Source organism: Poecilia formosa, unplaced genomic scaffold (assembly GCF_000485575.1).
Source record: "Poecilia formosa unplaced genomic scaffold, Poecilia_formosa-5.1.2 Scaffold13, whole genome shotgun sequence".
Lineage (NCBI taxonomy): Eukaryota > Metazoa > Chordata > Actinopteri > Cyprinodontiformes > Poeciliidae > Poecilia > Poecilia formosa.
Genome location: NW_006799952.1, coordinates 1,500,236 through 1,518,122, shown reverse-complemented (window position 1 = coordinate 1,518,122; position 17,887 = coordinate 1,500,236). Strand labels below are relative to the sequence as shown.

At 41.2% G+C, this 17,887-nt stretch overlaps 2 protein-coding genes across 2 annotated transcripts; one reads left to right on the top strand and one right to left on the bottom strand.

The window, feature by feature from the left end:
• Positions 1–360: 360 nt before the first annotated feature.
• On the bottom strand, positions 361–9,455 carry sspn (sarcospan (Kras oncogene-associated gene)). The gene is made up of 3 exons (XM_007545527.2): positions 8,768–9,455; positions 6,675–6,761; positions 361–2,988 (listed from the first exon to the last, which is right to left on the bottom strand). The coding sequence occupies exons 1-3, from the start codon at positions 8,993–8,995 to the stop codon at positions 2,629–2,631; spliced, it is 675 nt and encodes a 224-aa protein (XP_007545589.1). The 5' UTR covers positions 8,996–9,455; the 3' UTR covers positions 361–2,628.
• Positions 9,456–12,278: 2,823 nt separating this feature from the next.
• Positions 12,279–17,309, top strand: bhlhe41 (basic helix-loop-helix family, member e41). Its single transcript, XM_007545525.2, has 5 exons — positions 12,279–12,648; positions 12,737–12,803; positions 12,931–13,038; positions 13,150–13,261; positions 13,452–17,309. The coding sequence occupies exons 1-5, from the start codon at positions 12,587–12,589 to the stop codon at positions 14,366–14,368; spliced, it is 1,266 nt and encodes a 421-aa protein (XP_007545587.1). The 5' UTR covers positions 12,279–12,586; the 3' UTR covers positions 14,369–17,309.
• The last annotated feature ends 578 nt before the right edge of the window (positions 17,310–17,887 follow it).

The following is a 17,887-nucleotide window of genomic DNA, read 5'->3' as shown; positions in this document are numbered from 1 at the left end:
ATAGATGTATTAAAAGAAAGGAAACTTAAGAAGTTAAGTCACTCCAGCTGCCTGTCTGAGTCTCCCTTTCCTCCCCCCAACGTGCGCCGCCCCCCTCCCTCTGCGGCTGCAGCAGTTTGCCTCCTACAGGCGGACTGAGTCACACTGGCTACTGGCTTGGCATCCACCTTCGCAAGTGAGAGAGCTCTGTTTGGCTCTGCTTCCAGTCTCATGAAGGGTTGTCTGCCCAGATTGTGTTGCTGGAGTCATGATAAGCTTTTATTGCCACAAACCATGCAAAATTGAGAGAAGTCCATGCAGCGCTTCCTAAAAGGAATTTGCCCTCCTTTTGGTTTTTGATTTGTCTTGAAATCGTCGAACATTTTTTGTTGTTTAAATGACACAACAATAACCTAACTGAATAGAAAAGACAGTTCTCAAATGATGCTTTTATTATTAGTGGAAACACGCTATCCAAACTGACCTGGCTCTAAATGACCCCCGTGTTAAATCATTATTTTAACTGGATGAGTACCAAAGTTAAAACCACTTCTGACTAATAACATCACAAAGGCTTGTCTCACATTTGCCAAACAAACAAAAAGTTTTGATTATCTCCAAAAATGTTCTTTGGACTGACCGGGCAAAAGGGGAACATTTTGGAAGGCGCTCTCCAGCAGCCGATCCTGAAGGAGAATATTCAGCCACCAATTCATGACCTTAAGCTCTAGAACACCTAGAATACAGACGACGACAAGAATACAAGTCCATCACTGGACTGCTCACAAAAATGAATAGAATGAATGTTTTGGACTGGCAAAGTCTCAGCTTAGCTTAACTGAGATGCTGTAGTAAGACTTTAAAGAGGGTAAAATTTCTTCACTCATTACCAGTTATTGCAAGTATTGTTGGCAGTCACTGCATTCAAATGGATTCTGTTTAGTTATTAGGTCTGGGATGCTTTTCACACAGGGTCAGGTTGGTTTGGGTAGTTTTTTCCTTTAATAATAGAATTATCATTTATAAAACAGGTTCTATATTTTCTATTTAATCAGATAATCTCAGTCTGATTAGACTGAAGGTTGATGATCTGAAACTTTGATGATCTGTGCTAAAAAGACAACAACAGAAGGGAACAGATACTTTTCCATTGTTCTGTACTTGTTTACCACTGAAGGCTTCAATGCAGAAGGAGTCAGGAAACCTGAGTCCATGTTATGTTAATACCACGACCACAACCATTTTATTCTGTGAAAACTTTATGCAACTTTTGCAAACCCTAAACTGAGGACATAACGCATGGTGTCACCTGCGTTAGTTATGCAAATAAAAACTTGAGCGCAGATCAAAGGGACACTGGAAGCAACCAGTCCTGATCAGTAAACCCCATTTGGAGAGAAACCAAAGAAATCCTGCACAATGCCGGCGCTTTGAGCTACAAAACAAATGGTGATTGTGGTGATGTGTCTGGGATTGCAGTTTGTGTACACAACAGTGAATGTTGTGTACACATTTTCTGTTATTTCGAAACAAAGCAAAACTTATGTCAAAGAGTTTAGAAAAAAGAAAAAAAATGTTTTCTTTTTGGGGCATAAAATCTTCATTTGGCAACCCTTGGAAACTACGAGTACAAAGTTGTGTGCAAAAACGCTATAATTATAAAATCACCACAATTTTTGCAACTACAGCAGGATGACAAATTAAAGGAAGATATTACATTGAGAGAGTCTGAAGATGGGTCAGAACAAAACTGACGCTGATGTAATGCTCTGACAAAAAGAGAGACACGTCTTCCAGAAGGAATGCCTCCCCCCGTTTAAGTAAAAAGGTGGAACCAATTGATCGGGTGAACATGATAAGAGTCATATTTATAAAGTTTTTTTTTTTTTTTTCTTTCCGTTTAAATCAGTTATCTCAATTATTGAGATAAGAAAGGATTAATAAATAAAATAATGTGCTTTGTGGAAGCTGCAATCTTTCCAGCAGAGACTTTTTCCAGGAATCAAAAAGGAGAACCCAGCCCTGCTAAGGAGGAAGTTTTCTCTACAGACTATCCTGACCTTTTTGGGTTGATACTTTCTGATTGGTCAAATACTCCATGCGTTTTAATTTGGCCTTTCTGTTTGTCATCTCATCTTATTTTCCATCACAACTTCTGCTAACGTCCGGTTGCACTGGGGGAATACTGATTGCAAACAGCACTGAAACTCAGTGAATCATGCAGCTTCAATCAGCTGAGGTCACATTGCATCCCCGGTTTCCTAGAAATACGAAGGAAACAGCTCGATGTTGATGGATTTTGTAGCAGCATTGTACGGTGGCTGTATAAAAACTGCCTGGTTTTGTTACTTTTAAGCTGCCGAAAAGAAGCAGCTGCAACACTTCACCAGCACGCTGTTGAAGAGGAGTAGCACATGTCAGCAGACTTGTTCATTTCTTATCTACCATGTATCTCGGTGAAAAGTTGAAAGTTCCTGATCGTTGTTAAAAAAGTATCTCAAACTGTACTTTTTTCCTGTAATTTGTCACCTGTCTGCAATTGACAGGAAGAGAAAACACATGAAGGCACACACCCAAAAGTCCTTGAGCGCTAAGTCACAAGGGAGAAAAATATGACCTCCACTGGACTCTGACTGAGCGCCCGACACGTTAAACTTTCTGCCACTGCTGGGTGGAGGGAGATCTGATTTGTGTCCCTGCGAAGAAGACCTGGTAGCGATCCTTCCACATGATGAAGGCCCCAGCGGCACAGACCAGAGCCTGGGCAAGGTTCAGCAGGATCTGGAGCAGGAAGTAAAAGACGAGCGTGCCAGTTATCGTCTCGCAGTCGCTAACCCCCTTGTAGTCAAAGGTGCGGGCAATCGGGTCACTCCGATCCAGCACACACACGCAGTCGTCTCCTTCCTGCTGGCAGATGAAGCTGCTGGCCTGAGCGTGGTGATGTCCAGCAAACGCCACGACCAGCAGTGAGATGACCAGGCCAGTGGTGCACAGGATAAAGTACAGGAGCTGGAAGGAGGGAGGATAGAAATACTGTGAGAAAAAAAGTGTCACCCAAAGAAGTGGCTGTGGTCGTACAAAGAGTTTGGGACTGAAATTTTTGATGATATAAACTTTGCAGCCAGTTGTGAAGCAGCTTGTGAAACGGGTCCCCCTTTAATTAAACATTAATGACCGGGTTCGATCATGATTTTATTGAATCAGTTTGGTCTTTTCCTGTAGTTTGATGGTTTGGTCATTTTTCTCTGAAAGAAAGAAATTCCTTAAATCGCAAAGTTAAAAGGTTTTCAGAGCGAGAACCTCTTCTGTATCCAGCATCCATTTACTGCACATTTAATGGGTAAAATGTCATGTTGTAAAGTCTGAAAACCTAAGAAAACCTGAAAACCTAAGAAATAAAACCTGCGACATGCTGTGACAGCAGCACGTCGCTGCTGTCACAGACTAAAACAGGAAAAACGCTACCATACATGGATAATGTGTTAGCGCCAATTACAGTACGGTGTATCTCTCGCTATTATCGCAGAAGGTCACAAATGACCGTTTAATGGGAGTGTGTCTAATGAGGATGTGTTCGCTTATTGGTGACAGAAAAAAAAACATAGCCCATACTGTTACAAACATCATTTATGCAGGAAAGGTGGGAGAAATCTGTAGAAGCAAACAGGGAGGGCTGATTTCTTTTAACCTAACAGTGTATAGGAAACCCTTTAACCAGAGGATTATAAAACACATTCAATCTTAGATTTAAGGAACGCACCAAACCTGAGGGATGAAGGTACAACAGAGTTTATGCCTCCACTGGGACATATTATTCAGGCAGGGAGTGAACAGCCAGACCATTGAGAATGACAAAGTTAATCAAGTAAGAAAACAGCTCTTACTTTATACAGCATGTGTCCTGTATTAGTACAACCCATCTGCAGATTTCCAGGATGACATTAAAGAAGCATAAACATTCTCTCTAAATCAATTTCCCTTTGTATTTAGCCACAATAATTAATTCCCGCTGTTTGTTTCTCTGTGTCTGGGCCAGTAAAGGGAGACAGAGTTTGACGGCAGCTGCAGTATGACACTACATCAGTATCAGCCTTTAATATTTCCTCCTCTGGGTAAATTAAACATTCACTTTATGTATTTAAGTACAAGTTGGTGGCTTTGTTGCTACTACGTCGATTTTGGCTTTCCAGAGGGAATACCATCAGTGGAAACTTTCAGTAGCACTGTCAGCTATTGTCTTGTTCAAAACTGTTACACTTTTTAGAGCAATTTTCTCTCTCCTCTTTTTTTTTTTCTTTTTACAACTACAACATAATTATGCCTATTAGTCAAGTGTAATGACTGCTGGGTTCATTTTGCAAAATGGCTCTTTTGCAGGCAGAGTGTCATTCTCCTCATTCCAAGGATAATTTTTCTAGTCTCCAAGTTAAGAATGGTACAACAAACAAGCTTTGTGCTGCTGTGAATGAGTGAAACTGCAGCAGGTTTTACAAATGGTGATGCCCTAATCATAATTCATCAATTTTAACAGCTGTAAATACTATAAACATCTGTTTGGCCAACATATTTTCTCTTGATATTCCAGGTAGCTTGTTATTAACATGTGCATTGTGTTCAGTTTAGTGTTTTTTTTTTTAAATTTTTTATGTTTGATTGTTTCAGGATTAGAAATAAAGCAACCTGAACCTGAACCAGTGTGTTTTTATATGGTGCGCATATAATCTGCCTTTTGCTCAAGCTTGTTGTCTCATGATCACCCCAGAGTGCCAAAACCGTGGCTTAGAAACAGATTCTGGCTCAGCGCCTGCTGAAAAATTCAGTTCAAAGAGATTACCCACAATACTGCAGGGCGAGGTCTGACCCTCAGCCCAGCTTTTAGCACAGAGGAGTCGCTACAGAACGCCAGCCACCGTTAATGGATGTCCTGTGTCGGTATTCTGACCTGCAGAGATTGTCTAAAAATACATCTGTAAAATGTGACCGAGGCTTTGCTCGATCTCAATAACACTAAACCTTTCGTCTTAATCCGTCACTTATATAACAGGAGCCCTCACTCCCCAGCACGTTTCAGCCTCTGTTGGGGAATTATGCAAGTGATGAGTAAAGATTTGCTTGTAAAGGTGTTTATGTTAATTTTCCAATAGCACATACAGGTTTGAGTGGACAAGCTGCATGAATGTGACACTGTGTGAATAAGCGTTCACATCCCTTAACCCTCCTGTTATGTTGCGCGTCAAATTGACCCGTTTTAAAGTTTAAAATTTTTTTCTAAATAGTTGGAAGTATTTTTTTTTGCTTGAAACTTTTTCTACTTGTCTTCATAGGTGCACTCTACATATAAATTGAAAATTTATTCATTTTACACATTTGTAACCCCCCCTGCGTCCACTTGTTACATCGATACTGTCCGGGTCAATTTGACCCGGCAGTCAGGTTAAAGTGCAAAAGAAGATTGCCATTTACATTATTAAACACAGTGGAGACACTATCATGCTGTGTAGATGCTTTTCTCCTCGTTGGACAGGTAAGCTGGTCTTATCAGGTTCTTATTTGTCAAAGTATTTAAATACAGATACTATTTCTCCCTGCTTTTCAATGACGCATTTCTTCATGTCTTTCTATCACACTAAATCCTGTTAATATGTTGCAGTTTTTGTTTGCAATCTGAAAAAACGTGAAAGGAGGCCATGAATACTTTTGCGAGGCAGTGCAAGCATTAATGTTTTTAAACGGAGCATCAACAAGCTCTGTGTGTAACTTCATCAAATGAACATGAACTGAAACCAGAAAACAGGGACGGTGCACACTGAGTCCTTTGTTGGATTGACTCATTTCTGTGTGTTTGACCTCTGCCAAGAACAACTGAAGTGAAAAAGCAAGCTGCTTGAAAAGCTATAAATTCTTAAGCAAGAATGAAGATGATGAAGCTGACAGAGTAAACAGCATCAGTAAATTACAGCACATTTGTTTCAAAGGCCGGAGAAAGCTGCTCTGGTGTTCACATGATTACCAGTGGAGCGTTTTGTTGAGGGTACAACATCGGTTCTGGACAATAAATAGCAACAAGAGACACATTCATGTCCTGCAGAAGTATTTTGTTTGTCTGGATCCTGACGGGTAGATCTCTCATTGCGGGACCTTCCTGCTTGCCACTCTCTGCTTTACAAGATGTATAAAGAATGCAAATTAGGTTTGATCCTCACGCTTTTAGTGATTAAGGCCAAATTTGTACATTTGTGCTGAAGAGCTTTGCATCATCTTTACATCCTTGCAGTATTTACATATTTCAGCATGTTGTACACCAGGGACACCGGCACACACAGAAAAATTAAAGCGATCCCACTTCTTTGGAAAAACAACAGTGGACTGATTTTAATTGCTTAGAAATTCCAGCTGCATGCATTGCGTGGCTAATTAAGCTGTACAATCAAGTCAAATTAACCAAAGTGCTCCTCTACTCATGAGGGGTCCACGTGGAGCACTTTCATATAGGAATGCAGTTACAATCTTTTCTCTCTAGCAGCCTGTGTGAGCGGGTAAAAAAAAAAAAAGTTCTCTGCACAGATCAGCCGCCTCAAATAACAAAGAAAACACCTGATCAGACCCTTTTTTTTCTGAATCTGACATCAACCAAAGCTGCTCCTTTTGTTGTTGCAAATTTTACTGCAATTCTAATAGGTGGACTGAAAACTCACCTTAACAATAAACTGTGTAGAAGATCTCTCGTCTGGCTGGTAGGTGATGCAGTAGAGGAAGAACCCAACAATAGAAACCAAACAAAGCTGAAACGATAAGGACATTATTTAAAATCTATTAATCAGATTCAGAAAACATCAAGAAAATACTTGCTTTGGAGCAATAAAATGGGTGTGGTTAACCCATTTCGACAATGTTACGGCCTTTAATATGTTACTTTACTTGCCATTATATATTGCACTGTAGGCGCAGAAAAGAAAAACAAAAATTTGGTCTTATTTGTCTCTAAATATTGTATGATTCAGCAGTAACCAGCTCTCTGATTTCATTACTTTGCTTTTCTCCTTTCCTCTCTCTGAGACACACACGCACATGCACATGCACATACACACATGAGCACATGCATACAGACTCACACTCTATCTCCTAAGCGCAATTGGAGTCTTGTGACCAACGTGCAGCATCTTATTTGAATGTTTTTCCCAGGTTCTTAAGCACCCAGGATACTCTGGAAAGTTCTTGATGACCTCAATGTTTTTCACTCGGCTGAATCTCGTGAGGATCTAACTCGGGATGTTGGTGTCGAGGGATGTTTTCCAGAGCCGATGGCATCTGTGATAGGCTGAATTACAGGACCAAACAGGAAAAACATGTTTGTGTGACCTGAGGCCTTATGTATCTATTAAAACACTTTGAACTTTTTCACATTTTGTCACAGTACATCTGCAGACTTTAATGTGTTTCATGGGATCTTATATAATAAATCCAAACAAAGCAGCACCATAACATAAAACAATAAAATAAAAATCCTACTGCAGAACACACCAGCAGTAAGGTTGAAATGCAAAAAGAAGAACTTGGACGATTTTTGGCTTGAGTTTGGGTTACTTCCCAAGCTGAGTCTCAACTCTCCCAGCTGAAGAGGGAGAAACTGTGAATATAAATTTTCTCTCATATATTTTCAAGTGGATTTAAGCCTGGACATTGACCATTGACTGGCCATTGTAACACATCTATATCTAGATCATTGCATTGCAGCTATGCGTATGGCTGTTCTGCTGAAAGGTGAACCTTCAACCCAGTCTCAAGTCTTTTACATTATCTTCCCATCGACTTTGAGCAGCTACCCAGTCTATATTGAAGAAAACCCTCTCAGATTCTTTCACCTGAGTTGTGGCTATCTGCAGGTCCTTCAGAATTACCTTTGACCTCCTGGTTGCTTCTCTGATTAATTTACCCATGATGGACTGAGCTGAGCTGAGCTATGTTCAAAGTTTGAACCATTGTTTTATAACCAAACTCTGCGTCAAGCTTCTCCACAGCTTCATCTTTGATGCTGTCTGTTCGCTGATGTCCTTTGACAAAGCTCTTAGGTAGCTTTTCAACGCCTTTGGTTGCAATTCATTAAGTGGTATCTGAGTGAAGGGGGCTGAAGACAAGATACATGCAACACTTTTCGGATTTTCTCATTTTATGCACAAACAATTTTTGGAAACTGTGTGTTGTCTTCCTTCCATGTCCCTCTTGTGCTATTCACACACACAAAAATGCCGATTTTAATGCTCTTAACTCTAAGAATTTATTTTTAATCATAAAATGAATCATTAAATCTAAAAAAACGATACTTGGCTCAAGGTGTTTTAGAAATGATACAAACACACTTCTGCGTGGCGTAACGGAAATGCATGATGTGTATTCATGTCCGAGTTTGCGATAAGCCAAACGAAGGGATGGAGATGTATGCACATCAAATAACTGCAGGGTTTCTGTTGCTGCTAATGTGTTCATGAGGTGAACTGGAAGACAGCACGCTGGGACTGGATGTTTTGGCGTGTCTTCCAAGACTCTTAAAGCGTCTTGAATTTCTCACTCAGACAGTAGAACATGCAGAATCATGCAACTGAGATGGATCGTGAGGCTCATATTCATTCAGAGGGACGTTTATTTGAATGCAAGCATATATGTGATCGCTGTGCCTGTGTTGGGAGACGCTGTTGTCATGCACTGTGGGTCATGCAGCAATATAAGTTATGGGAGATTCAAATTCCATGCAAACAAGTAGCTGATGGAAGAGGGGGTAGTCGGAGCTTACAATGATCCCAGCCCAGTGTGGAGTCTCCCGGGCCATGAGTGAGGGGCTGATGGCCAGCATGAGGAAGGCCATGGCTGTGACAGCCACCCCTAGCAGCAGCTGCAGCAGGGCGACGAGCAGAGGGAAACGACACACTCTGCACTTATTGCCATTCTCTGGTGCTGGGCTGTCGTCTCTATTCTTCTGTCTCTGCTTCTTGTCTGAGGAACCTTTCCGGCCCTGTCCCATTTTTCCTCGTGCCTTCGCACTCCTTGCGTGTTTGTCTTCGAGACTTTTTTCAGTTCGTTCGTTTTCTTTGGGGTGGACGTGTCTCTGTGTTGCCTCCCTGTTCCCTCCCCCATCCCGTCCCCTCCCTGCCCTGGCTTTACCAAGCCCAGCTCAGCTGCTATTTGAAAACAGAGAAAAGCTCTGAACTAATATGGAAAACATTTGGACTGGATTCCTCACAGCAGCTCCGATGCCACATATAGAGCAAGCAACATGCCGAGGAGAGAAGGAAGAGGAGGAAAGGGGGAGGCAGCGAGACACAAAGGGAGCTCCCAACATACGACACAGAGGGGGTTTCTCAGGGTAACACAGGGAAAGTACAGAGGGAAATCAGTAGGTATGAGTTAATAAAAAGCCAGTGGGGGTGGGGTGGGGGGAGAGGAGGTCACACTTGGTTAGAGCAGGAGTGACTGTATCACTCTTTGTGTCAGCACTGTTACACAAGAGCCATATGCTGCCAGCCAGAAAACTGTCACATGACTAACAGGAAGAAGTAATGTGATCACCAGGCATGTGAGGGCATTACAAGGGCTCAGAAACGAGAATCTAAATGTGCAAAACAGCAGCAAGAGTCACTGGTGTGAGAGCTCCGCAGGTCAGAGTTTAAATTCCTGCCGTTTAGCTCAAAATGTTTGATTTTGACGGTGTGACAAACAAGCGACTGAGAGATTAATAGAGAAGCACAAAGCGAAGCACGTGTTTGTGCACACAGCTGGGCCGCTGCCATGGTTACTGACAACGCAGCTCAGGAGAGGACAACCCTGCAGCTGCATACAGTAACAAGCTGCACACACTCCACTCTCCATATAGAGCTCTCTGCGAATACACAGAGCAGGCATAACATTATGACCACCGACAGCTGAAGTGTGTAAAGTTTATTATTTTGTCATCATGACACCTGATAGCGGATGTGACATCTTAGGAACCAAGTAAATATTTGGTTTCAAAGTTTATGTGTAAAAAGCAAGACAAACAGGGCAAACGTAGGGATTTGATCCAGTTTGACAGGAGTGTGTTCTCTTGTAGGGTGTTCCCAGACTGAAATGATCAGTCTCTATGAAAAGTGATCCTAGTAAGGGGGAATTGTGAACTGGAGACAGGGTCATCGGCAACCATGGTGCAAATGGGAAGTAAAGTCTGGCCCGCAGGCTCCAATCCAACAGACGGGCTACTGTCTCGAGTCACACTGTGGAATAACTCAAAGCTTTGTTCTGAATGAAAGTCACAGCAAACAGTGCAACAAATAAATTATCCAATTATTAAAAAAAAAAAAAAATTGGAATAGCTTTGGGAAGTTCATTTATTTTAGTCATTGAATTTCAAAAGTGAATCAAACATATTATGTGCACACAGAGAGACAAATGTCAAGCTCTTACTTCTGATTTTTCCTATTATGACTTGCAGCAAATGAAAACTGAAAATTCAGTTTCTTGCAGAATTTAAATATTATAGATTTAAATTTGAATCAATCGTTCTGCCTGGAGGGACACAGATGTTGCTTGGCTGAACAAAACAGAAGCAAAGGATCATAACTTCATAGAAGGTTTTGACTCACCCTGAGTTAGTACCCGGGTTACCCGCTTGTCAAACTAATCCTTTAACACCTCACCACACCACTCTGATGCAGTCATTCATACAAAAGAGGTCTTAAATAAGTATTTTGTACAAATGCTAGATGTACTAGTAGGCTAGCATTTCTTCTAAGAAAAAGCATTGGGGTTGGGGTGATGTTGGTGGTAGGAGATGGTCCTGCAATTATTTGGTTACTGGTTCAAATCCCCTCTCTGACTGTTTCATTTCTTGTGGCATTTCTCTCAAGGCATTTCACCCACCATGCCTGCTGGTAGTGGAGCCTCACCTCTGTTAGATCGGGGCAGCTTTAGTTACAATCCGGTAGTTCACCACCATCAGTATGTGAATGTGTGAATTACTGAATGTGGTGTGAAACACTTTTTTGGTCCTCTGGACTTGATAGAGAGCTATTCAAGTTCAGGCCATTTCCCACTTTAATTGGATGGAGGCCTCAATCATCAAAATTTCATACTTGAAAACCATGTGTAATAAATCTCTCTGCAAAGAGTTATGATTTTAATTTTCTGCTTTGAATAACTGAAATGAGTTAACTTTTCAATAATATTCTAGTTTATAAAGAATCAGATATAAGAACATTTGGATATGCCAAAACGACACTGCATGAGTACAGACGATTCAGTGTCCCCATTCTGGTCATAATGTTTTGTCTGTTCAACTTTGTTGAACTTTCTATACTTTATCTTTGTTGTCCTGAAGCCGCTTCGCTCATTTTCTCCTAATATAAGGAGCTTATTTCTGTGTGAACTATAATCTGTCTTTTTATGTTATTCTTGGAGTAATAACTTCTTCCATGCTGAGTGGCTTTAAAGTCTGTGCTGGTAAAAAAAAAAACAAAAAAAAAAACAGTTTCACTATGATGATACTATGTTAGCAGCATTTTTACCATGCTTTCTGCTTTTCTTCTGGGGTTATCTATGGGTGTGAACTCACACCCATAGATGTTCTGGAACACAGACCCGATCTCCTCCCAGAACATCATGGAAGCTGGATATTTACAAGCTGTTTATGCTGCTTATAATTGCTTGAAACAGTTACATGTGGCCCCTTCTGAAAATTGTTAACTAAACTGATAAACTAAACTGAGAGGACCACAATTCTCTTTCTGGTTTCTGAGGTGTTGACTTACAACACATAGCTGCGCCTCCATTTAACTCAAATACTGAGATGCCTATAAAGTCATCAGACACTAACATCTGTACTTTCCCATACTCTTTAAAGACAATGTGTTTGTAATAGTTTGACTTTTATGGATATCGTGAATTAGTATATACTTATCAATGTAATTATTTAACAATATTGATATTTTCTGGGTACTACTTGTTTAATTCGGGCTTTCAAAGCAAGTTCTCAAACTAAAACATCCAAATAATCAGTTCATAAATCAGCACAGTATAAACGCGAGCTGTAAAGTTGTAGCAGACGACAGTGCTGAGCGCGAAACAAGAAAGAAAGAAAGAAACACTTGATCCACATCCAAACGCTCCCGCTCTCACCTGCATTCATGCATTTTGCGCATGAATCACGTTTCAGGAGCCAGGTCGAAGCGGCGCGCACTGAATCGCTGCAGGAAGAGCGACACAATTATCTGTTGTTGCAGTCCTCACACACGCACACGCACGCAGGCACGCATACACACACACGCGCGCGTAGTAATTACTGGACTTTGCGCTGCTGCAGCCTACACGTGAGACGGAAGCTGTTCCCAGCCAGCGGCGCGCGTGCGCCCTGACAGCAGAGCGGAGAGGTTTTTTTTTTTTTTTTTTGCAAAGTGGCAGCTCCGGCTTCTCTCTCCAGACATCAGTCTGAAACGCAGCTCCACTGGAGGACACACTCTGCGCACCGTCTCCTTCAGCTATCCGGGTTTGAGCCGCCGAGCAACAAAACATCTCCTCCCCCCCTCCCTCCCTTCAAAACTAGAAAAGAGAAGCTCAGTGCTAGTTCAGAGGCTACGGAGAAGTGATGGATGAAAGAATACCGCACTTACAGGACAGGCAGTTCATGGAGCACGCAGATTTCCTGGGGTAAGAAAAGCTTTTGGAAAACTCAAAGTTGTTAAAAAAAAAAATCGGTGCAACCTGTTTAATTGCTGTACTTTTCTTTATACTTCAGGATGGATTTCCCTCCGCTTTACATGTGCAAATCTAAACGAGGCATAAAGCGAGAGGACAGTGGGAAGGTGCGCGCTGTTTCATTACACCAATCATGATTCTGAAGTTACATTAAAACCCTTAGTTAATAATTAAACTTATTATGACCTAAGGAAAACTGTTACATTTTAACTTCATCGCTATGTCTGTCAGCAGGATGCGTACAAGTTACCGCACCGGCTCATAGAGAAGAAGAGGAGAGACAGAATTAACGAATGTATTGGGCAGCTGAAGGATCTACTACCCGAACATCTGAAGCTCTCGGTGAGATCCGGACACAGTATTGGAAAAAAAAAAGAAAAAAAAAAAAGAAAAGAAAAGTTTTGACGCGCTCTGGAATTTGCGGACTCCACTAAAATTCTTTGTTTCTAACAGACGCTCGGTCATTTGGAGAAAGCGGTGGTGCTGGAGTTAACGCTGAAGCATCTGAACGCACTGACTGCTGTCACCGAGCAGCAGCACCAGAAGATCATCGCCTTGCAGAATGGTAAGAGACGCATGCCACTGGTTAGGTTGTAAACATTTAAAGATAAGCTAGATATTTTTGGAAAAACAATGTGCTTAATCATCCCCTGGGAGGAACTTCCCTAAGAAATTAGAAGAAAACTTCCTAAATGAAGTGACACTCTTTCAACTTGTTTCTTTCTTCTTTTTTTTTTATTTCCCCCCCCCCGCAGGAGACCGCTCATTGAAACCTCCCATCCACACTGATCTGGATGCGTTCCACTCAGGTTTCCAGACCTGCGCCAAAGAGGTCCTGCAGTACCTGAGCCAAGCGGAGAACTGGACCGCCAGAGAACAGAGATGCGCGCAGCTCATCAACCACCTCCACAAGGTCCTGGCGCAGTTTCAGCCGGACGCACCGCCGCTCCAGCATCAGCTGCCCGCCGGGGACGCGCAGGACGCACAGAAGTCCGACTGTCAAACCAACTGCGTCCCGGTCATCCAGAGGACCCAGGGCGGGGAGCTTAACGAGAACGACACAGACACGGACAGTGGATATGGCGGGGAGGCGGAAAAGAGTGACGGCAAAGACAAAGAGTGTGAGCGCAACAAAGCGGTGAAGATCAAGCAGGAGTTTGGAGATGACAGAGCGGCTAAAAAAACTAAAATGTGCTGGTCTGGGAACGCGGACCCGACCAGACCAGATGTGGCGTTCATGAATTCTCTGATGGGATTAAGCGGTGTGGGACAGCAGACACCGATTTGCATGCCTTTCTACTTCATCAACCCGTCAGCCGCGGCGCCCTATATGCCTTTTTTCGACAAAAGCAACATTGAAAAGTACATGTACCCCGCAGCGGCAGCCCTAGCGTCCCCGTTTCCCTGGCTGTACCCTGCACACGCGTCAGCAGCGGCGGCCGCGGCAGCAGCGGCCGCGTTCCCCGGCCTGTCTGCGCACCTCGGAGCCGCCGCTCAGCCCAAAGACTCCCAGCTTCAAGATGACAGCGGATCACGCGAGGCAGAGGCGAGCTCACCTGAGGAGCACGAGGAAACTCCCGCGAGTGACGACGGAGAGGGTGACGTAGATGACACGTCCCCCGACAGCAAGAATAGCCCACAGGAGCAGCTTTCTGCCTGTCAGACGAGCTAATAAGTCTGTGTACCTCTGAGTTTCTGTATTTACATTTTTTTTTTAGTTATTATTTAGGCTAGTTTTAAAACGGGGAAGTTCTCATGTATACAATATCTTGGGGCAGCAGGGGACATTAGTGTGGAAGCTCATCTCTGCCATTTGACAGTATGAAATGGAACACGGTATACCATAAATATGAGTTGAAACTTTATATTTATTAGATACAATATCATAAGTGGCTCTTGGTAGCGCTGCTGTCTTGCAGCAACCCGGGTTCAAATCCCAGTTTCTGCTGTTTTTGCACGGAGTTTGCATGTTCTCCCCATGGATGGGTTGGTTCTCTCTGGGTACTCCGGCTTCCCCCAGCAGCCCCAAAACATAATTGTGAAGTTAGTTGACTACTCTAACTTGCTCTTAGATATTGTGATGAACTGGAGACCATGCAAGGACAGGCTTTATAATTCCAAGATTCATTATCACACACACATATATATCTCCAAATTAAAGTCATTTATGAAAGAATAACATACATTTTTGACTTAATGTTAGAATTATGAAACTTAAAGTTCCGACTTTCAGTCACAAGTTTCACTTCCAAAGTCAAAATTATAAGAATAAAGTAAACATAGCTTTGTGGGCTTTCAATATAATCTAATACAAAGTCATAATTGTAACCTGAAGTCATAATTTTAATTTGGGAGTCCTAATTTTGAGATTTCAAGTCTTAATTCTTTCATTTGAAGTTAGTATTTTGACTTTGTGTGTTATAAAGAATGAAATGCAAGTTTATTATTTCACTTTTAAATTAAACACATGAGACATAAAGTCATAATTTGGACTTTCAAAGTAAAAGTCATGACTTTTAACGTTAAAAATATGAAAGAAAGTCACAATCTGGTCTTTCAAAATTGAAATTGTGAGTTCAAGCTTTGACTTTGGAAGTCCTAATTACAAATTTTGAAATTCAAAGTTATGACAGTGTATAATTTTATTCTAAAATCTTGCCAAATAAAATATTTAAAGGCAGAATTTTAACTCTCTTAAGTCCTAATTTTTGTCAAACAATTACAACAATGTCATTTAAATCTTGATTTTGACACATTCTGGGTTTAAGTCATTTTTTTTCCTCCCCAAAACATAGGCATGCAGTTTTACATCATACAAATGTATTCTGGAACCCATAAATATGACAATTGAGTTTTATAATTGTGACATTAAAAATTGAAATTATGACTTTGATAGTAAAGTTATGACTTGCATAGTAAAAACCGTGCCTGAAACTCACAGTTATGACATACCATATCCTATTTTTTTTTCTGAAAGTGGTGGGACTGGGCTTCCATACGGTTGTAATTTTGTGTGCCTTTTGCACTTCTGCTTGTTTCAAACAATCTGAATGACTATCGACAATGATTGACACTTCACGGCTGTGTTGTGATGCAGTTACTTTTTTCTTTCTTTTTTTTTTAATCATCTTTGACAAAATATTTTGACAGGCAGTATTGGTGTCAAAAATGTAAGTCACCAACACGCTATGTCCCAACCAATGATACTCCTCATATGTGCATGGGTGCCTCTAGAAAGTTTTGAAATGGGATGGGAGAGTGGGGTGGGGGGCTCTAATAAACTTGTGTTCACACACTAAAACCAAAAGAGAGGCTTCATAACAGCACACAAATAAAGCTGTTTGGCTTGCAAATTTGTAGCCATTACCTTTGCCTCCCCAGGGCCCCCATGGTGGCACCCCTTGCAGATGTGGGAGCTGAAACTTACCTCGGCTTATAAATAAAAAAAGGAAAAAAAAATCAGGCGAACTCTGGTTGTAAATATTAGCCTGACATGTAAATGTGAGCTACAGGGATCTGGAGAAGATGCATAGTCCTCATTACCTCACTCCAATTTTGCATGGGGCTAGTTGAGGGGAAAATTAACTGGCTCATCTTGAAAATATCTGAGTGGGTCCCAACATGCACACCATGACATGTGCTACAGATCAGTTTTAATATTCAACCTTTGTTTTGGGAACAGGGCAGCAAGATGAGCCTGGTTTGCTGAACTTCATCTTAAATGTTTCTTTTGAATGCCAGTGCTGTTGGGGGACAAAAAAAGTTCACAAATCTGTCAGAATAATTGGAAGGCGAGACTCTCAAGGGTATTCTTGACCAGAATATTGTAGTAACCTCCTGTACCTCCAGGAAACATTGTAGGATAGCACCTTATAGATCTTTGATATTGAATGTACCTGTATTTTTCCCAATATTCCATGTAGGATGAGACGTTAAGTGCACTTTTTTCAGCTTTTAATCCCTTCAGTCACCTCATCATTCAGAAAGTCGATCACTGTGGTTCTTTGTTGTCTTTAGGTTTCTCTTTCAAAAAGACCCAGGTTAGTTTGTATTCATTTCATGCTGTAAAGTGCTGGCTGATTATTTTCCCCTAGTTTTTATTTCAAGCTACTTCATGGGAAAATGAAATTTGGAAAACCTGCTCTACGCTTCAGGCAATCATTACGTGAATCTGGGAGAAAAACTGTGGTCATTGCCATGTTAAGAACTTTTTCAGCTCCTCTTTTCTATTTTTACCAATTCCTGCAAGTGTAATATTGTTCTGTTTTTTTTAAAAATAAATAAATAAATAAAGGTTTCACACGTGACTGAAGAGGCACAAACCTCACTGTGCTTCACAAACATTTCAATGCTTTTGTAGGTTTTGCTTAGTTGGTTTTGCCTCAAAGCTCTTATCAACCTTACAAGTGGCATGTGTATTTGTTGTACATAGTTTTTTGCAATATACCATTAAGTATACATGTTTTGTCAATGTTGTAGAAGTCTAGATTTCTTCTTCTTTTTTTTAAAGATTTCCCTGAGCAACTGTTGCACTTTTCGTTGGCGCTTTACACGTATGCTGTTCTAAATTATTGCTGATGAGTTGTAAAATAAATATCAAAAATGAAACTTTATCAGGGTCATCTTTTTCTTGTCCTCGGACTCTTCATGGTCTTACAGGTAAAACGAGGTTGTACCAATGAACACTGAGCAGTTTTATGTTCTGTGTCGCTAATCTGTCCAAAACCAAGGACAATACTGAAAGTTCAGCAGACAAAGTGGGTTTGAACAATCATCTCCCCAATGTACAGTAAACCAAAGCTTTAAACAAAAATCATGTGATGAAAGGCTGATGAAAAAAAATTACAGTCAGTCTGTGCAGTCTGGTGGAAAAACAAGAAGCCTCCTCCCAGCTTTTCAGAATCTTCAAGCAAGGTCAAGACCGTTCTTTTGCTCTCTCCAGTAATGAGCTCACAGTTATTCTTTTCAAAACATTTTAAGCGCTTACCTGAACCCATTTCTCATCTTCTTTTTTTCCCCCAAATAAGTCAGATACAATTCATATAGTACATTTTAAATTTTCAATCTTATTGCCTTAAGGCCTTTTTTTTTTTGAGTAAATCCTTCAAGATTCCCTAAAGTTTACTTTCATTCTCCAACCCACAGTTCTCACTAAAATCCCACAAACATCAAGTTGGTGGATTTTAATTTT